This window comes from Helianthus annuus, chromosome 4 (assembly GCF_002127325.2).
Source record: "Helianthus annuus cultivar XRQ/B chromosome 4, HanXRQr2.0-SUNRISE, whole genome shotgun sequence".
Lineage (NCBI taxonomy): Eukaryota > Viridiplantae > Streptophyta > Magnoliopsida > Asterales > Asteraceae > Helianthus > Helianthus annuus.
The window spans coordinates 84,352,900-84,374,983 of NC_035436.2; the positions used below are offsets into that span (position 1 = coordinate 84,352,900).

Consider the following 22,084-nt stretch of genomic DNA (forward strand, 5'->3'; position numbering starts at 1 on the left):
CAATTTTATTGTCTGACTGCTTTCTGCAGTTCCGTTGACACAGTGTGTCTTACCGGTGAGTTTACTAATATTTTTGACGCTACGCTCTCGTTTTTGCATAAAGCAATATTTTGTAGTATAAAACGTACATGAATTCACTTGTATGGAATTCAGAAACTTATTTCTCTTGTAAACTAGATCATGTATGTTCATTAAGGCACAGATCACTGTTCATTTAGTGTACGGAATGTACGGAAAAGTGACGGTTGTCACATAAAAAGACACCATCAAGTTGTAGAAATGTTGGTGCACTACATCTGTTGATTCCGTCTAAGTGTCTAGGATCAGGTCTTACATTGTATTGTATAGCATAGGGCACGTTATACGAGAAAACGAGAGTCTGTATAGGTGTTAGGTTCTAGGATCGCTTATAGGGTAACACAAGTCTTGGATCGCTTATATGATCATATGTGGGTCGCTTTTGTGTCAAGCCTAGACCGCTCATATGTCACATGTCCATATGAGCGGTTCCAGAACTCTATATATAGGTAGAGTTGAGCGATCCTCAGTAGTTGAGTCCTTGTATTCCACGCCGAAGCTCTGCCGGTGTGACGATCGAGCTGTAAATCGTTTCTAATCAATACAAAAGACAGTTAAAAGGAAGAACAAGCTATATCTACTTGCTATTCTTATTATTCCGCATCTGAATTGCAAGAGTTAACCTCTGAACGACTCGTTCGGGTCAGCAAACGATCCTACAAGAAATCATTTTCGAAAACGTTCCAATACCTTTTTATAAAGTTAAAGTTAAAACCGTCCGGCCCAGGAGCTTTGTCAGATCCACATTCAAACACCGCTCGTTTAATCTCCTCTTTACTGAAAGGGACCGTCAGAGACGCCGCTTCTGCTTCCGAAAGACGCTTAGCATTCTGGAAAATGAGTTTAGGTCTTTCTCTAATCTTTTCCTCGAACGCCCTTTTGAAGAAACCCATAATCTCTTTTTTTATCAAAGATGGTCTAGTGACCCAAACATCGTTAATCATTAGGCCCGGAATATTGTTACAAGCCCTTCTACTTTTAATGTAACCGTGGAAAAACCTCGTATTCTCGTCACCTTCCAAATCCCATCTAGCTCTAGATCTTTGTATGATATCTTTCACTTTGTACCCTTCTATCTCCTTTAGATCTTTCAGGCATTCCATTCTAGTCCACTCCTCTTCTTCAGTTAACTCTCTGCCTTCCGCCACCTCTTCCAAACACTCTAACTCTTCCTTCAGCTTCATCTCCGTTTCCCCTTCCTTCGTTAAAACCTCTTTTCTCCATATTCTTAAAGCTTCCCTAATCTTCTTAAGTTTTTGAAATAACGCCTCGTCAGGATTCCCAACTCCGCTAAACTTAGAAATCTCCTTAAGAACCACCTCGTCGAAATCCTTTCTTTCCAACCAAGAGTTGAAAAATCTGAATGGCTTAGGCCCAAAGTTTTTATCCGAGCAAGTCAAAATCAGCGGGCAGTGATCCGAAAACAATCTCGGCATCGCCCGAAGGCACGCCACCGGCCACTTCATAAAAAAATCTTGACACACCAACACTCTATCAATTTTGCTCAGTTTATTATCATTATCTTTGAGATACGTAAATTTTCTCCCTTTCATTTCGTACTCCCTTAACCCATTTTCATCGATAAAGTCATTAAAAATAGAAGCACATTTAGAATTGAAAATAGAATTTCGCCTTTCCTCCTTAAAACGCACTGCATTAAAATCTCCCAGAATCACCCACCAGCCTGGGTGACTACCCATCACCCCCCCCCCCCCAATATCATCCCAGAGAGCCTTTTTTTGAGGGACTTTATGAGGAGCGTAGACGTTCACAATATTAATAACTTGATTGCTGCCTTTTAAAGTCCCCCTAGTTAATAAAAAATTGGCATGTTTGAAAGAATCTTGTACCTTAAGAATACCAGGGTCCCACATACTAACCACCCCTCCAGATCTGCCAGCCGCCGGAACGTGGTCCATCTCGAACTTGCCAGCTCCCCAAAATTTCTCGAATTCGATACCTGAAATGTCACGAAATTGAATTTCTTGCAAAGCGATGAAATCAATACCATTTTCCCGCTTTAAATTTTTTATCCAACCCGCTTTGTTTTTACCCCCCTCTCCTAAACCTCTAATATTTAAAGAAAGGAAATTCATCTTTCTCCATTTTGAATTCCTTCTTCCCTGATGACTTCTTTAATTAACTTCTCATGATTCTGTAAATCGACACCCAAAGCGTCCCCCATGACAGATGTAATGTGTACTTCCTCGTTTAGGTTCAAGTTTTCCTCCACCTCCTCGGTTGGCTCTAAATTTAAATCTTTCACCATCTCCTCCACTCTTTCTTTTCTAATAACCCTTGACTCTTCATGTTGTTGTTTCTCGACCCCTTCAACATTCTCCGTAAAAAATTCGCCACTATTATCCGGGAGATCACTATTCTCACTATCCTCTTGGATCCCAATAATTTCGTTCAAATCGAACGGATCGTCATCTCTCGACCTTTTCCTGGGCCTCCTTAATTCATTTACTTCCTCCACTAATGATTTTTTATAACTGGGCTTCCTAGCCTTTTTACCTCTTTTGGCAGGCCCAAAAGAATTTAGGTTCACCTTGAAAGAATTCATCATTCCCCCCATATTCCCATCGCCGCCCTCTATGTCATCCTTATTCCTCTGCCCACCCTCATTACTTCCCTGTTCTTTTCCAAAGTTAAAAGGAGAAGCCGCAAATACATCAGTCCCCATACATCCCTTAACCTCCTCATAGCCGTTACTCCTTCTTGGAAACCCATCCCCATTTACTGCTTCCAACTTATCAACTTCCTCCGAACCAGTCGGAGTACTTCCTTTCCTGGAGCCGGCGAAGACCGTCGTCTTCTCTTGTTGCAGTGACGGACCATCTCGCACCAGTGTCACCGGCTCCTCCGAGACCGGGAACTCAATATTCTGGACGACCACATTCTCACGGTATGCCCCATCTACCTCGTCAGCCGCTTTATCTAGCTCACTGTCCTCCTTATTTCGATCCACATCCATGCTAGGATCCAACACCGGTGTCGTCTCCCTGACCATCGGGTCCTGATTCTTCTTGGCTTTGAGGTTATCGGACTCCAACATGAGATCCCATCATTCACTTCCTTCCGAACCCACTTCCTGATTGTCGACCGAGTCCGGAATCCAAGCCCCCCTTTCTTCTTCGATCCAAATTCTGAAGCGTCTACCTTTCTCCACAATCACAATTTCTTCCTCAATCCTTTTAACCGTGTCTGTTAACATGCACACACAATCAACCGTAAGGATGTTATCCTCCGCTTGTCTTTGTGACGCATGTATAACTTTCCCGAAAACTCTCCCCACCGAGTCGTAAGTTTCGTTACTGGCCAGATGTAAAGGCACACCATGAATGTTAAGCCATGCCATCCTTTCAAAGGCGATCGCTTGACCCTTCCATATCTCAACACCGACAAACCAACCAAACCCCGCTGAACTAGCCCTAAACCTGTCTGCCTCGAATGCCGAGTTGAAAACCACCAAAACGTTCAGACCTCCAATGTATTTGATAACCGCGTTTCCAAAATTTGCTTCCTTGAGCAGAATGTCTAACTTCCTCAGGTACCATAAATCTTTCAACTTTCCAACAATAACCTTGTTGTGAAGATCGACGTAAGCCGACGCGAACTCCGACACCTTCACCTCCTTTGTGCCGCCCGCGCTTATAGACTTACCCGTCACCATGTCGGCGTACGTAGACCCTTTGTTGACAGAAGAGCTGCCTCTAAAACCTTCCTGAGCTTTGAAACGGTTCTGTTTCACTTCCTGTTCCTTGACACTTTGATCTTTCCTATCCTTCGTGTCATTTTCCGTTGCAAACCTAGCAACGTTAATGAACAGCCTGTAACTTCTGATCCATATATTTCTCATCTGCTTTTCTAGCTCAGTCGCATCCTTCACCCCTAAGAAGCTCGCAAAACCGAACCGGTATCCATTTTTGTCTCTTTTCTTAGCGATATAAACCCCCTGAATTGCTCCGTATGATCCTAGAGCCTCCTCGACATCCTTAGAGCTACACTTTTCTGGTAACCTTGACACAAAAAACTTCGAAATCGCACCTTTGCGCCGGCCATCCATGTCTGCCGGTTGAGAGAGAATAAAGGTTTGAGTTATCATCAAGTTCCACCTCCCATGTGGAATAGTTACTTACGAAAGAAACCGAAAGGGGTGGAAAAGGCGTTGAATCTAAAATTAAAAACTGAACAAACAAATCAAACAGACCACTTTCTAGAGATCAAGATTAAATGTGAGAAGCTATGAAGAAAGGAACAGGGGTGGAAATGGAATAAATGGGTAAAAATTAGAGATTTAAGCTTGAGACTCTTGATATCCCATCTTAAAATTCAATGGAAATTACGTCCTTGCCTATTCAATTTGCTTAATAATATATTATTGATATAAATAGATTATAAATATGTAGTAAATAATTTATTTCAAAAAATATAAATCGTGTAAAAAGACGTGAGAGAGAAATTTCATTCATTTATGAGAGATTAATCAACATAACACATACATTACTATTATATAAAGCTCAAACTTTAAAAGCTCGTAAACATTGGACTCGGATTATGAGTCTAAATAACTCCATTTATAAAACTCCAGCTTGGGCATTTTATATTGTTTATTATTCAACATTATACTACTGGATTATTGAAGTCCCCATGTGGCCGTTTCTCACTATTTGGATCAATTTTGGACGAGTTCTTAATGGTGTCTAAGAAGGTTTCAAGTATTGTTCAGCATTGTATGAAAGAGGAAACAAGGGAATGAAAGAGGCATAGTGACAAAGGCTAACAAACATCAACATTTCTCTAATTGCTACTGAAATCGTGACATATATTCATCAAGCATGACCACGTGTGACTAAAGCCCTCATGATTACAACCGATTCTAGGGTATTCATTTAGTTCACTTTTAGTTTCCAATTTATGATGGACGTGATTTCATTGCGTTTGTTAAAGGCTTTTGGCGAATTCTATGTTTCATGTGTTTATTTAAAATTGTTGGTTGTTCAAAGACGTGTATACTAAATCACTTCATGTATAAGTGGTTAGTTTATCGGTGTTTATTCGTTAAAATTAAGTATATAACAAAAGGTTATGTTTACATGATGGTATTTAATGGTGATCATCTTGTGTTGTTTAATTATATGGGTTAGAGGTGGCAAAATGGGTGGGTTGGGTAGGTTTGGGTAATGGGTTAGGATGGGTATGGGTTAGAATGGGTTTGGGTTAGGATGAGTTTATTAAGAAATGGGTTAGGATGGGTTTAAGTTAAGATGGGTTTTTGTCAAGATAAATTTGGGCATGATAAAGAATCAAAAAAATTCTAAAAAAATCCAAAAAATTTTAAAAAATATAAAAATCCCAAAAAATCAAAAAAATAATAAAAAATTCAAAATATTCTAAAAAATAAAAAAAAAAACCTAAAAAATAAAAAAAAAAACCTAAAAAATCAAAAAAATTTCTAAAAAATCAAAATATATTCTAAAATATAAAAAAAATCTAAAAATTAAAAAAATAATAAAATTTTAAAAAATCAAAGAAATTCTTAAAAAAAATTCTAAAAAGTTATATAAAAACAAAAAAATTCAAAATATTCTAAAAAATCAAAAAAAAATCTAAAAAATCAAAAAATATTCTAAAAAATAAAAAATTCTAAAAGATCAAAAAATAATAAAAATCCAAAGATTAATAAAATTTTGCAAAAATCAAAAAAAAATTTAAAAATCAAAAAATAATAACAAATCCAAAAAATTCTAAAAAAATCCAAAAAAAAATTAAAAAATCCAAAAAATCCTAAAAAAATTAAAAAAATGAAAAAAATAATAAAAAAATCAAAACATAATAAAAAATCAAAAAATAAAAAAAATCCAAACAATCAAAAAATAATATTAATAAAAAAAAATAGAAAAAATCCAAAAATTTCTAAAAAATCAAAAAATAATAAAAAATCTAAAAAATCCAAAATATTCTAAAAAATCCTAAAAACATTTTTAAGATTTTTTTTGTTTTTTTAGAATTGTTGGATTGTTTAGATTTTTTTATTATTTTTAAAATTTTTTGGATTTTTTTATTATTTTCTGATTTTTTTATAATTTTTTGGATTTTTTGGATTTTTTATTTTTTATTATTTTTAGAATTAGATTTTTTTTATTTTTTAGAATTTTTTGAACTTTTATTATTTTTTTATAATTTTTTAGAAGTTTTTTTATTTTTTAGAATTTTTATTTTTTTAGATTTTTTTATTTTTAGACTTTTTAGATTTTCTAGAAGTTTTTTAGACTTTCTATGATTTTTTTGGATTTTTTATAATTTTTTTGATTTTTTAGTATTTTTTTTTGATTTTTTAGAAATTTTTTTGATTTTTTAGATTTTTTTTGATTTTTTATTATTTTTAGAATTTTTTGAGTTTTTAGACTTTTTTTGATTTTTTATACTTCTTTTTATTTTTTATAATTTTTTTGGATTTTTTAGAATTTTTTGGATTTTTTAGAATTTTTTAATTTTTTAGAATTATTTTGAGTTTTTTTATATTTTTTTTTTGATTTTTTAGAATTGTTTTTGACTTTTTAGACATTTTTGGTTTTTTTATTTTTTAGATTTTTTTATATTTTATTAATTTTTTTTATTTTATAGAATTTTTTGGATTTTTAATTATTTTTTGATTTTTTTTTGGACTTTTTATTATTTTTTCATTTTTTGAAATTTTTATGATTTTTATTAATTGTTTTTTATTTTATAGAATTTTTTTAATTTTTTAATTATTTTTAAAATTTTTATTATTTGTGAAGCCAACGTCTACGAACACTCGAATAGAATGAAGAATTTGCCTGTGATGCTCTTTTTTGAGCTACTCATTTACCTAGCGTAGTACCCATCCTAACCCACGAATTATTTTAAATAGGTATCATATAAACCATTCTGGCCCATCTTTAGTTATTTCTTAACCCATCTTGACCCATCCTCATTTTTAAAATGACCCAAAATAACCCAAAAAACCCAAATGGGTTTTATTTGTGTGGCCTAATATGGGTGTTAATTCTTTGTAAGCTTAGACAGATAAGCATAGGTCTTGCAATGCACATTTGACAGTTGATCTAGCAAAGTTATGTTTATATAACATTCCATTTGGTTATAAACTCATATTACTAATTGTGTTACTGAATCTGATGTTTGGTTGTATTCATTATATAACATTCCATTTGGTTATAAACTCATATTACGAATTGTGTTACTGAATCTGATGTTTGGTTGTATTCACTGTTAATTTATTTACATGTCCAACTTTATTTAGTGTAATCATTTGAATCACAACAATAAATCCAATTATATTATTTTTTATTATGTTTTGCAATCAATAAAGTTATATTCATATAACATCCCATTTTGGTTATCAACTCATATTACCAATTGTGCTATCCAATGTGATGCTTGGTTGTGTTCTATTTCCAACTTTATTTAGTTTTAATCATCTGAATCACAACAATAAATCCAATTATAAAATTTTTTTAATTACGTTTTGCAATCATTTCACATTCTACATCAACCACTAACTCCCAATGTAAAGATCTTTTGTTAACCTTAGCAGTCGTGTCTTAGGGCAATCACCGTTTTCCTTCGTGTTAGAAAAAACAAAACATATGCTCTTGTTAGTAGTCGTACACGAAGCAAACGTGTAGTACCCGTTGTTGGGAAATTTCATCCTAGCACTAGTCGAAACTCAAACGAACAACACAAAGGTTGCATTGCCATTTCTTGAGATACTAGCTAATAGTAATCACGAGTCACCAAATAGGGCTGACAATAGATATCTGTATAAGATACGACTAAACCTGTTTACTGAAAAAGTACACTACTTGGTTTTGTAATTTTTTAAAAATAAATAGAATTAGGAGGCTATGATCCATCAATTCTTCTCCTTGGTACATAAAACATACAACTGTGTTACATAAATGAGATATAAAGTAGTTAAACAAGTTATATTCATGTTTAATACTTGTGTTATTCGCGTCGTAAGAGACGTGTTAAACCTGATAAAACACAATTTGCCAGCCCTATCACCAAATGAACTAGATGCTAATAAGGGTGGGTCTATTCGCGCACGCCATTTGTCTTTTTGCACATCCAAAGCGCCGCGCTATGGCCAAAGCGCCCCGCTTTGGCCATAGCGCGGCGCTTTGGATGTTTTTTTTTAAACAGATGGGATGTGGGTTGATGTGGGTTAGTTTGGTAGGGATTTTTGGTTGGATTAGTTTGGTAGGGATTTTTGGAGGAAAAATTTTTATTTGAGTTTTATTGTCAGTCCTTGTCTGTTGACCAAGACCAAAGCGCCCCGCTTTGGCCATAGCGCGGCGCTTTGGATGTTTTTTTTTTTAAACAGATGGGATGTGGGTTGATGTGGGTTAGTTTGGTAGGGATTTTTGGTTGGATTAGTTTGGTAGGGATTTTTGGAGGAAAAATTTTTATTTGAGTTTTATTACATATAATTCATAGTTGTTTTATAATTACGTCATTACGTCATTATTTTTATAGAATGTATATAATATAAGTTCTTAACGTTGTTTATTTTGTTAAATTAAACGAACACGTTAAATAAAATGTACAGAAAGCCATAAGAATTAAACGTAAACAATCCAAAACCAACGTGATGTAAATAGAAGATTAACTGCAATATATATATATATATATATATATATATATATATATATATATATGTATATCAGTTTGTACATACAATTCAAAACAAAAAGGTACAACTGAGTACATAATACATAACAAAACACTAAACAAACAAAGTAAGGTACTAATCCTCGTGCGGTGGGGACGGTGGGAGGGGAAGTGGAGGCAACGCAGCGAGCTCTCGTAGAACAACGAGCGTCTCGACGATCCAGTCAATGCGTGCGCCCTGACGTCTGAGGCGCCGGTCGAAGTCCCGAGCCACCTCACGCGCTGCCGGAGGCAGGTCAGCGTAAACGTGCTGCGGGTACTGTGGCGGCTCAGGAGCTGGCTGAACTGGTGGTACCGGGATCTCCTCGACCTGCTCCTCCTGAGCCAGATCCTCGAATACAGGCTGAGCCTGAGTCTCGTCCTGAGGCTGATCGAGGCCCAGAGCCTGTAGCTGAGCCTGCCGAGCGGCCTCCTGAACATGAGGAGGGGCTAACACTCCAGGTCTCACCTCAATAACAACCGGGATAACCTCCGGCAACACCTCCGGCTGCCAAATCAGCCCCTCACGACCCTTGAACCTCAGACCAACATCAAAGGTACGGGTGATCTGAATGCTAGACACTGACGCGTGGCCCAACCTGGATGACGGGATCGGATCGGACAGCTCCGGATCATGCTCGGGCACGAGTCCTAGCGAGCGTGCAATGGCGGTGATGTATGAGCCAGTGTGCAGCCGCCCGCGGAGCTGCCGGTGGTATGCTGTGGCAAAGTAATCTGCCAGGCAGGCTGCTAGATCGCAGGGCTGGCGGCGAAGTAGGCAATATAGAAAGAAAAGGTCACTGAGGTTGACCTTCTCCCTGCTGGTACCCCGCGACACGATAGATGACGCGATAACATGGTGCAGGTATCGGTACAAGGGGTCTCTAATGGTGGTGGCCTTTTGCCAGGATTTCCCAAAGGGAACCTGGAAATGGCCCTCCAGAAACTGATAAGCGTCTGCCTGTCCGTCACCGTAACCGCTTACGTATATAAATCAGTATCAAGCTCGGGCTCTGTGTACAAACCTGTATGGACAGCAAACTCCCGCACACTCATCTGAAACTGCTGACCGGCGAGACGGAATGTAACCTCGTGGACTAGAAAATACGGGTCCTCCACGTAATCCGCCGGATGCGGCGCGTATGTAAACGTAGAAAGAAACTCGACTGTAAGCTTAGGGTACGAGTCCTCCATCGCTATCTGAAATAGGCGCGACCAAGGAGTATCTAGTCCAACTATATTACGCGCCCGCGCGGCCTCTCCCACGGTCTCCAGCAGGTCCCAGTCTATCCCTACATGCCCCCCAATCTCTATGGTGCGCAACCTAGCGCATCTCCCCCTCGCCCGTGACCCCTGCGGAAACTGCAGGTACGGACATGCCGGCTCTCCCTCCTCTCCCACCTCTCCCTCAGCCTCCATATGCTCAATCTCGTCATCGAAGGAATCCATCCCTGCACGTTGAAAATATAATAAATAAATATATTATTTAAACAATTTAAATAATAAACAAATAATATTAAATATAAAACAATAAACAAATAATATTATTAAACAATTTAAATAATAAACAAATAATATTAAATATAAAATAATAAACAAATAATATTATCGGAGGAATCCATCCCTGCACGTTGAAAATATAATAAATAAATAATATTATTTAAACAATTTAAATAATAAACAAATAATATTAAATATAAAACAATAAACAAATAATATTATTAAACAATGTTGGGCGACCACGAGTTTTCTTCAGAACAGCGGGAGGTTTTTTGTTATTGTTCCCTGGATTGAGGATTTGCTGAAACGTTTCAAAGAAGCTCCTTTTCACTTGAGGGGGTGTTGGATCGATCTGTTGTTTCAATTTTTCAAATTCCGCGTCTACATCGATATCCTCTATGTTATTCCTTGCAGGCTTGAAGTCAAGCTTCTTCCAGAACACGTCTATGTGTGTGATCCGGAGTTGCTGACCTGTGGATGAAAGCAAATTAGGTGGCAAAATCATAACGAGAAAGGTCAAAGATATTAATTACCGTTATTTTCCAACTTTTCCAAACGACAGGCACATGGCAAACCACAGCTGGTAAAAAGTTGGCAACCACAGCTTGCACCGTAGGCTCTCAACCCGTCTTCCTTACGTTTTAGTTCCATACTCAAAAGCTCAATCGCATATATTGAAACCTTTCTGAGAATATATGCAAGCATGGGCTGATTCTTGTGGTGCGTCATCACTTTTCGGAGGCTTGTTTCAAAGCTACATCTAATCTCGGCGTATTGTCTATCAACAACATGATCAACATACAGTACAAGTTTATCCAGTGTGTTGCATCGGAGACTTACCGACATTTTTTTCGGCGTTGATCTTCTGAACAGCGTTGTGTATATCTTTCGGAATAAACTTTCTAGCCGGATTGTTTTTTGTCAGCGTTCGCCAGATACTTTGGTTGGGAATATCTTGCTCTGCCAGCTCCTTAACCAGTTTTTTATCCTCCGAAGAAAGCCTTCTCGCATACGCGTGACCCTCGAAGTTTTCAATAGGAGTGTGGTTATGCTTCACCTTCGTCACCTCGATCTTCCAAACACTTCCGAATGATTCTGAAAACCCGATCATCTCGAACGGGCAGCCTATTTTCTTGCTACCCGTTTTCCTCTGTGTAGCTATACTCTTATGTTCCCCACCAAAAGTACATTGAAACCAAATCTTGTAGTTCTCTCCTCTTTTATTCGACCTCTTAATCACAATGAGGTAACCATTGTCTTTTGCCGTGTCTTGTACCCAACGCACCAACTCTTTACGTGACGAAAAGGTCCGCGTTGTATCAAACGAAAATGTAACCGGGTAACAGCCTTCCTCGTCAACAGACACATCCTCCGGCTCACCATCGTCACCGAGGTTCGAATAGACTTGATGTTCAAAGCTCTGTTCACAACCGTAACTCTGGTTTGGATAACACTCCTGCTGTACAAAGCTTTGCTCGCCACCGTAACCGAAATTCGAATAACCTTGTAAGCTCTGTTGACAACCGTAACTGTCGTTTGGATAACACTCCTGCTGTACAAAGATGTACTCGCCACTGTAACCGAAATTCGAATAACCTTGTTGTGCGTAAGGGTCCTCCACAGGGGTATTCAAATCCAGCTTCACCATGTTATCACGATAACGAATGCCAGATACAACCTCTGCCTCCCTCAAGTTGGACGAGACCGGTTTCTCATACGAGTCAGAAATAGCGGTCCCCTCGTAAGAATCAGGAACAACTGACTCGTCAGAATATTGACCGAAAAGATAGTTGCTTAACCACGACATCGTTTTTTCAAGACATGTAACTAATAGAGCAAAGAAAATCGACAAACAACAAAATCACCGAATGATGAATGTTGAGTCTGAGCAGGTTTTTAAAGTGAAAATTTGGGGTCGAAGCGCCGCGCTTTGGCCATAGCGCGGCGCTTAGGGTTCACGAGACACCTACAACCTCGTATCACCTTTATGTCTCTGCAACTTATGTCAGTCAAACCTCGTATCACCTTTTGTCGACCTAAGCGCCCCGCTATGGCCATAGCGCTGCGCTTAGGGATGTGAAAATAATTTTCTACGTGTGGGATTAGCATTACCCGCTAATAAAGCCAAACGTGTCCGGACAATTGACAAGTAGGTATTGGGGTAGGTGAGTATGCTACCAAATATAAAACATGAAAAGCAATCATGTGTCAAGTGTGGGATTATTATATAATACATCTCGGATAAGGCTATAGTTTATTGCTTAAAAGTTGCATCATAAAATAATTTTTAACTTATAAATATTAACTAAAGAAAAAAAAAAGGAATGTCAATGATACCTTTGGGAATGGCCATACGACACATGGAAGGAAAAATAAAACTACCTTATTTTATTTTAAATTTATTGAATGAAAAAACTAAGCAAATTGGTCCATTTGAAAACATAAAAATGCAATTGAAAAATCAAAGCAAATTGGTCCATTTGAAGACATAAAAATGCAATTGAAAAATCAAAGCAAAAGGAATAATGCTACCATCATCTCCCCATTACTTTAATAAAATATTTAAAGTTTTCTTAGGACAATCCATTAACACGTACGCGAAGCTTAAGATTTCCGACTGGAGCCTAAAAAAATTATAAAATCGAGGGGTCGAAATGCATACACCTAAAAAAATTCTATACAAAAATTACATACCAGGTACTAATGAGCGAAAAGTTCGGGTAGTCGGGCCCCCCCGACCCCACAAAGTTACGCCCCTTCCCGCACATCCATGATACCACCACCATTACACCTTTAAAATTATTTTTTGCATCTATATTGTATAGCTTACCAATTATTTGTATGCTATGCTAAGTGCATTGTCATAAATATGGAAGTTTCTGAAACTGTAATCTACATTTTAAAAATGACATTGTGGCATACTTATTTTTATGTATTTTAAAAATAACGATATGACATGTTTATTTTTATGTATGTTTCGATATAAATTATGTCTAAAATCGAATTTGCGTTACAATGTATAAGTAATCAAAGAATGAACGCACAAGCCGGTAAAGCTACTTCAAAGTTTAGTTTTTCTTTTTTATAGTTTTTCACCCTCTTACAACCCTTCAAATATGAAATATGATGCTTTCTAAATTCAGGATTTGCTATTTCTATATTCAACGTTTTGTTTTTCTTTTTTATTGTTTTTCACCCTCTACAATCCTTCAAATATGAAATATGAGATTTTCTATTTCTACATGCTTGTGTTTATCAGTTTTTTTTTTCAATTCTTATAGTGAAGTGGCTTGACAAACTTAATTGATACGAACTTAATAATAAAAAGAGTAAAGTATAATTTGCGTTCCTGAGGTAAGAGGCGGATGTCAACTCGCGTCCCCAAAGTGAAATTTTTGCCTAATAAATCCATGTTGTTCGAAACTTGCTACAATCTGAGTTCCTTCGCTACAATCTAAATACACACCATAACCTAAAACCTAACCCGTCCCTCATCACCAACCCAAAAAAATATAAATAAATATTTTTTTTCGTAAGGGAGGTTTTAGGTTTTTAGGTGGTGGGGGTCTTTAGGTTTTTTTTTTTTTGAGGGCGGGGTTATGTTTTTTTTTTTTTTTTTAGGTAGGGTGGGGAGGGGGGGGTTTAGGTTTTTGGGTGGTGGTGGGCTAGGGTGGGGGTGGATGTGAGTGTTTAGATTTTGGATGATGGTGTAGTGGGTTTAGGTTTTAGTTTCCTAAACACACTTGTCACTCTATAAAGCTTTCTTACAATTAGCAGATTTTGTAGAATAACTTAACCCACACTTCATATATTAGTTTTATTGAGATATTAACATATATCATACTAGGTTAGAACCCCGTGTATTACACGGAAGCAATTTTATATACCAAATAATAAAAAAATATATCTTTAAAAATCTCGTTTATTACACGGGTTGAATAAATGCAGTTTTATATAACAAATAATAAAACAATATATATTTAAAAATCTCGTTTATTACATTGGTTGAATAAATGTAATTTTATACATTAAATAATAAAAAAAGTTATATCTTTAAGAACCCCGTGTATTATACGGGTTGAGTAAATTTAATTTTATATATTAAATAATAAAAAAGTTACATTTTTAAGAACCTCGTCGAGCTGAGGAGTGAGACTAAGTTCGACCGTTAGGGAGACCTATGTATTATATGTATTGAATAAATCTAATTTTATATACTAAATAATAAAAAAAAGTTATATTTTTAAAACCCCGAGTATTATACGAGTTGCATAAATATAATTTTGTATAGTAAAAAATAAAAATGTTATATCTTTAAAAAACCTCGTTTATTACACGGGTTAAATGAATCTAATAAAAATTTATATCTTAAAAAAACTAACGGATATACTCGATATACGATGGATGAGGTGATTGCGTTGATTGTTTTTATAAATGTTACATAAACATAGTGATTACCGTATTTGAGTTGAGAATTGAACACGAAAATATAAGTATAGAACCAAGAAACACATTTTAAACATTTTTGAAATAGGTTCTACCCTTAAGTATTTTAGTTTAATAAAATAAATAAATCATTTAAATTAACTGAGTTAGGGCTAAAGGACATAAGTTGCAAGGGTTTGCAAACATCGAGTACATTTTCTATAATTATTGAAGACAAAGGACACAGTTTGCAATAAGTGACATACATAAAGGACGATTTTTGTAATTTACTCTATTTTAAAATATTATATATATTATCTTCTATATGAATTTTTTAAATTTATATTAAATTTAATTACATAATTATCTTTTTTTAATTGATATTAATTATCTATAAAAATAGATGGCTTCAATAAATGATAGGTATACAAAACTTGATTTCTTTATTATAGTACTAGGTTATAACCCCGTGTATTACACGGATTGAATAAATAAATTTTATATACTAAATAATAAAACAATATATCTTTAAAAACCTCATTTATTGCACGGGTTAAATAAATATAATTTTATATATTAAATAATAAAAAGTTATATCTATAAGAACCATATTGTACGGATTGAATAAATGTAGTTTTATATACCAAATAAAAAAGTTATATCTTTAAAACCACGTGTATTACACGGGTTGAATAAATGTAATATTGTTTACCAAATAATAAAAAAATTTTTACATCTTTATAAATATACGCATTACACGGTTTGAATAAGTGTAATTTTCTGTACTAAATAATAAAAAAATATATATCCTTAAAAAACCCGTGTATTGTATGAATTTAATAAATCTAATTTTATATATCAAATAATAAAAAGTTATATCTTAAAAAACCTCATGTATTACATGGGTCAAGTAAATGTAATTTTTATAGTGAAAATAAAAATATTTAATATATTAATACCAAGTTTGGTTTTCGAAATAGATTAAAAATAGATTATTCTGTTGTTGCAAAATTTGTTAACGAAATCTCAATAAATTTAACTCTTTATTTAAAACTCCGTAAATATATAAATGATAAATAATATTAGTTATTTTTATTTTAAGTTTCGTAAAATCTATTTGATACCAAATTAAACAAAACATTCAAATATAATTAATTCAAATAAATAATATTATAAATAAGAATGAGATTAAACTAAATAATAGTTATCTATAAGATATTAAACTAATAATATTTAGTAGAAGGGTTATCTATAATATAAGATATTAAATTAAATAATATTAAACTAAAATAATAATTATCTATAAAAAAATTAAACTAAAATAATAATTATCTATAAGAGATGACCTAATATAATGACAACTGTCCTAAAAGTGGTTTCTTTTATTATATAGTAAGATATAGATATAGATATAGATTTATAAATCAGAAAACATGATTCAAGTGGCCACACTACTTAAATAAAAAGCCATCACCACTTTCCCAACTCACCTCCACCGCTCCCTCTCTCCACCGGCGGCTGTTTCCGGCCAACGTCCGCCGGTCTCCTCCCTAAACCACCACCACCACCACCGCAGCATGGGTCAAAACTTTAGCTGCAGCATCCAAGACGAACACGGCTGGTTCTCAGCAGTTCAATTTGGCGATTTGAACTCTGTGAACACCCTTTTGGAGCAAGATCCGAATCTTATAAAACGAACTACTGTTTATGATCATCAGTCTGCTCTTCATATAGCTGCTGCCAATGGTCAGATAGAGGTTTGTTAGTTATGATTTGGTGGTTCTTGTGGTTGATTTTGGTGTGTTTGAGCTAATTTTTGTTTGTGATTTTGTGCAGATTGTTACTATGCTTTTGGAGAATAGATCGGTTAATCCTGATTCTTTGAATCGGCATAAACAGGTCAGTTCGAAACTTTACCGGTAATCATGTTTTTAACTGTTTAAGTTTCTGTCGGTTAAAATAATTTAGACTATGGGCCGTGGAGGGGTTGGGTTGGGTTGGGTTGGGTTGGGGGCATTGTTCGATATGGCAGATGTGGGCTCTACCGGTCCGCACCCAATAAAGTGGGGTGTGGTAGCGGCGTGGCCAGGCCGGTGTGGTTACCATGTGGTTTTTTTTTTAAGTTGACAAACGGCTATATCGACCCAGCCAATCAAGGTCAGCCATGTCACACTGCCCCCCATGCCAGGCTCAATCCTCATACCAGCGGGGCAACGGCATGGCCAACGCTAGCCGGGTGTGGTCTAGCCAGCGCTGCTTGGCAACCGCCGCCCCAACCCACGCCACACACCCCACCGTCTTACTGGTTTGAAGTCAACTTTCATCCGGTGTCTTATCTCTGAGTTCTTTTTGTAAAAGTTATTTTTTGGGTAAATTACACTTTTCGTCCTTTATGTTTGTAGCGGGTTGCAATGGATGACCTTTAACTTCAATAATTACAGGCACAGTCCTTTTTTTGTAAAACTCATTACACATTACGTCCTTTATCACTAACCATGTTAAATTTTTTAGTTAAATATGGCATGTGCCTTGCACATGAGGGTAAATCCGTCATTTTAATGTAAGAATATATAGTTATCTCTGCCCCTCACCCCTTCTTTCTCTAGATCTACTACAACCACCACCGCCCACCTCCAGCTCCATTCCCCACTACCACAATTTCCGGCTCCCCTCTGAAACGCTTCCTCTCTTTCTTATAATGGTGGAGACGATGAGTGGTGGAGAGGAGTTGTCAATAAGAGATCAGGCACAAACAACTTTTTCTGTCTTTTATGAACTTGAATCCGTGACGGTGGTGGCTCCGGTGACGTGTCATGGCGGTCAAGGTCGAATAGGCCTATGGATCCAAATTGAATGCTCAATTCAGTTTCGCCTCTATTACCGATTGAAATTCATCCTCTCAATCCCCCATCGGTGGTCAGAGAAAGAAACGGATAACCGTATTCACCCAAAAAAAACTTACCTTCGACGCCACGGTGGTCAGAGAAAGAAACGGAGACGAGGAAACGACATGGTCGCTGCTAGACTTCATCGGAAACACATGGGATCGAATTGGGGTGGGTTTGCGTCGGTCACCGTGAACCACCTCAAATTCAAGATGGAGGAATTCTTTGGTGGTTGTGTGGAAGAAATGTGGAAATGATAACTTTTCGAAAGCTTTTCAAAGCATAGTGAAGAAGAATGTGCCAAGGAAATTGTGAAATTGTAGGTGTATTTTACATTTCAAAGCTTAGGGTTGACTGTAGAATAGTGGGGTTGGTTGGAGAGAGATGAAAGGAGAGATTTTAGGGTTAGGGTTAGTGTTAGTGTTAGGGAAGATGGTGTTTATTTATTAATAAATATTTTAAATAAAAACATGAAATGACCATAATACCCTTAAGTGGATAGACATAACTGAAAATTTTACCATAGTTAGTGCTAAAGGACGTAACGTGTAATGAGTTTTACAAAAAAAGGACTCTGTCTGTAATTATTGAAGTTAAAGGTCATCTATTGCAACCCGCTACAAACATAAAGGACGAAAAGTGTAATTTACCCTTATTTTTTTTTTCAATTAAACTACCTAAATGGAATTGCAAATATAGTAGTTTTTATTTAAGTCAACAATCTCTAGCTCAGCTGGTGGGTTGGCTGGTTGTCTCCATTGGAGGCGCCGGTTCGATCCCTGGCTGCTGCAGGGTGAGACATCCGGGTGAAGGCTCGGCTCGGGATTCATCCCGGGTTCGAGTCCAACGGGGGGCGAGGGTTTATCCATTCCACGGGGTTCCCACGCATCAGGGGTGTGCTACGCTTTCTAGCGGTGGTCGAGTAGTCGGCCTTTGGACATAGCTCCGAAAGGGTGGGTTTACACGTGGAAAGCAGTTAGCCGTTCAAAAAAAGTAGTTATTATTTAAACCATTACTAGGGCTCTAGTGGTGGCCACGGGCATTTAAGTTCCACCTATAGTGGGCCTGGGTGAGTTTTCCCCTCCAGGTCTCAAGTTCGAGTTGGGTGATAGCGGTTTCTCATTGAGGGGTTTAAATTGGGGATCTATTGTGCGATGGGGCTCTTTAGCGTAGACCCGGTTAAGACAACGTATGCTAGACCTCCCGACATTCGCGAATAATTCACACCTTTCAAAAAAAAGTAGTTATTTAGCACTTTTGTTCAGCGAATTAACGTCAAGCAGGTGGTAACAATGAAGAAAAATTTAGTAAATAATAACCAAGTTTGATAACTATTCAATTTATTTAAATTAAATTTGTAGAAAGAATCACTGGATAGTAACCGCAACTAATGTGTTACATTTGTCTCAGTTAATATAAAAAAAATAACATTTATCTAAGGGTTTTTTTTTTTTTTTTTTTTTTTTTACAAATTGAAACGCCTAATGAAAGTTATGGTATTAAGTTTTATATATGTTTATTATAAATTAAACTACACAATAAATAACTGAGTAGTAAACAAAATTTCATATATGTTTCATTTGTATTAGTTATTTGTTTTTAGTGAACATTTATGAAAAGATTACAAATTGGAACACCTAATGAAAGTTAAGGTTATTTACTAAGTTCTATAATTGCTCAATTTAAATTAAACTCAAAAAATTAATAATAAGTAAACAGCAACCAATTTTATATATGTTTCAATTCTCTCTGTAAAAAAATTTTAAAATTGTAACATTTATATAAAAAAAAAAAAAAAAAAAACCCCGAATTGGAACACCTAGCGATAGCTAAACGAATTTTGCGCATTTGGTTGATGAATGTCAGACTCCATTGATGTTGGCTGCAATACACGGGAAGATCTCTTGTGTTGAAAAGCTCATTGAAGCTGGAGCTAATGTATGTCAATTTCTTCCATTTTCATACATTCAACATTGTTTAAACTTTGAACTAGACATTGATAATAAATTGTTCAAATTTGTCAGATTCTGACGTTTGATTCGTTAAACGGAAGAACATGCTTGCACTATGCTGCTTATTATGGCCACTCTGACTGTCTGCAGACCATTCTTTCCAGTGCCCGGACCTCCCACGTTTCGGCTTCATGGTCCCGTATCCAATCAAATCCATATTTTCGCTCAAATTTCTTTAACTCCAATTGGGATTTCTTTCAATTTCAGGGGGTTTTCTCGATTTGTGAATATAAGAGACGGTAAGGGCGCGACACCGTTGCACTTGGCCGCCCGTCAACGACGCCCCGAGTGTGTTCATATACTTCTTGACAACGGGGCCCTTGTTTGTGCTTCAACCGGTGGATATGGGTACTAATTATTTCAACAAATTGATATTTTTTTGGTTTTAAAAAGCACCCCCGCGCCTCTGTTGGTCAAAGTTAGGGTGTGTAAGAGGCCTCGCATACGTGAGGCCCTCAGAGGGCCTCACGCTATTTAAAACCAAGATTGATGTATATTTATATGCTATTTTTTTTTTTTTTACTTTCTTGTTTGCAAAGTGAACCTCCTTTTGTAGTTTTCCTGGCAGCACTCCACTTCATTTGGCGGCAAGAGGAGGCTCAATGGATTGCATCCGAGAACTATTAGCATGGGGTGCTGATCGGCTTAATCAAGATGCATCAGGGTAAGTTTTTTCATCATCATAATAATAATGAAGTGTTATGATATTGATTTTTTTTAAATAAATACAGGCGAATTCCATACACGATTGCTTTAAAACATAAAAACCGAGCATGTGCAGCCTTGTTAGACCCTTTGTCCGCAGAACCGCTAGTGTGGCCATCACCATTAAAGTTCATTAGTGAGCTTAATCAGGATGCTAAAGCTTTGTTAGAGCAGGCTCTAATGGAGGTTAACAAGGAAAGGGAGAGACACATTTTAGAGGCTTCGGGCTGCTCCGTGTCATCTCCAGCCCGTTCTTACACCACCGACATAGATGATAACGTCTCAGAGGTAATGTTTGTATATAATTTGCATTTTTTTATAAAATTTTTGCTTTAAGGGTTTGTTTAAAAGTTAAAACTGATCTTAAATTTCCATTTAAAGCTTTGCGGTTTATTATAATCTGAAATGGTCATAGTTGACTATTCACTTTGATCAGGAGATATTTTTGTTGACTACACTAATATACGTTTAACGTTTGATTTGAATTAGTCTAATGAAATATAGTTTTCTCAACCAACTAAAAATTGTTACATTGTCATTGTCGTTGTTATTGCAATTTGCAGGCCAGCGATTCGCAATTATGTTGCATATGTTTTGACCAAGTATGCGCGATTGAAGTTCAAGATTGCGGTCACCAAATGTGTGCTCAATGCACACTCGCTTTGTGCTGCCACAACAAGCCCGACCCGGTAACTGCAACCCTACCTGAACCCATCTGCCCCTTTTGTAGAAGCAACATTGCACGATTAACAGTCGTCAAGGTCAAAGTCACTGCTGACCAAGAACTCAACCTTTATTCCTCTTCTAAACTGCAAAAATCAAGAAAATCACGAAATTTGAGTGAGGGAAGCAGTAGCTTCAGGGGATTATCGGCTGTCCCGTCTTTTGGGAGAATGTTGGGCCGTGGTTCGGGTCGGGTCTCTTTCGACCGTGATTGTGATAAAACTGTGAAAGTTGAAGGATCTGGTTGAAGAGCATTCCAAGCCCGATGGGCATCATGTGTATAGAAACCTGTCTTCAAATCTGTTCATGAGTTTGATTTGTGGGACAATAAGTAAAGGAAATGATTAGTATTGTTTGTTGTGTTTAGAAACCTGTCTTCAAATCTGTTCCATGCGAGTCTTTGCTTAGTTACCTGTTTGAAAAGTTATATCTTTTTTTTTTTTCTTATTTTAACCATGAGGCTAGAAAATTCAAAATTCATCTATGTGATGGTTTAATGAATAAACGGTGAGAGGTGGATTGAACCCCACATTTTCATGGTTATGGATTGTGATGGTTTATAAAATAAAAGTAAGGCGTTTGTGTCGGATTGTAGTGGATACCCTTTAACTTTAATAGTTACAGTCACAATATTTTATTTGAAAAACTCATTACATCCTATGTCATTTGACACTAATCCAGTTAAATTTATTGGTTAAATATGACATGTGACTTACACATAAGGGTAGGTAATTTAACTTGTATAAAGGATGAAAAATGTAATTTAACATATATTTAAAAACAAAACACACAAACATAAACTAGGATTTATGTATCAAGAACTCTAATTTAGTGAGATATGTCTTACTTCTATAACTATTAGAAGTGGGAGTTAATGTAATTTGGTTTATGTAGGCTGGTGGCCATTGTTGGTTGTTAATAAAATTTGAACTTTCAAAAAAAAAAAAAAAACAAAACAAAAAGAACTCTAATATTGATCCCATGGTTCATGCGTATTCTCTTTTAGGATTCCAAATCTGATGAAAATCATATCATTCATTAATGTTTACTAGAAGT

At 36.1% G+C, this 22,084-nt stretch overlaps 3 protein-coding genes across 3 annotated transcripts; 1 reads left to right on the top strand and 2 right to left on the bottom strand.

Moving 5' to 3' along the window:
- Positions 1-734: 734 nt before the first annotated feature.
- On the bottom strand, positions 735-2,174 carry LOC110933336. Its single transcript, XM_022176566.1, has one exon. The coding sequence runs from the start codon at positions 2,172-2,174 to the stop codon at positions 735-737; it is 1,440 nt and encodes a 479-aa protein (XP_022032258.1).
- Positions 2,175-3,145: 971 nt separating this feature from the next.
- On the bottom strand, positions 3,146-4,147 carry LOC110933337. Its single transcript, XM_022176567.1, has one exon. The coding sequence runs from the start codon at positions 4,145-4,147 to the stop codon at positions 3,146-3,148; it is 1,002 nt and encodes a 333-aa protein (XP_022032259.1).
- Positions 4,148-16,135: 11,988 nt separating this feature from the next.
- Positions 16,136-21,461, top strand: LOC110936323 (putative E3 ubiquitin-protein ligase XBAT31). The gene is made up of 8 exons (XM_022178686.2): positions 16,136-16,460; positions 16,540-16,602; positions 19,455-19,526; positions 19,613-19,734; positions 19,808-19,948; positions 20,157-20,264; positions 20,332-20,593; positions 20,869-21,461. Exons 1-8 carry the CDS (start codon positions 16,281-16,283, stop codon positions 21,274-21,276), a joined length of 1,356 nt encoding a protein of 451 aa, XP_022034378.1. The 5' UTR covers positions 16,136-16,280; the 3' UTR covers positions 21,277-21,461.
- The last annotated feature ends 623 nt before the right edge of the window (positions 21,462-22,084 follow it).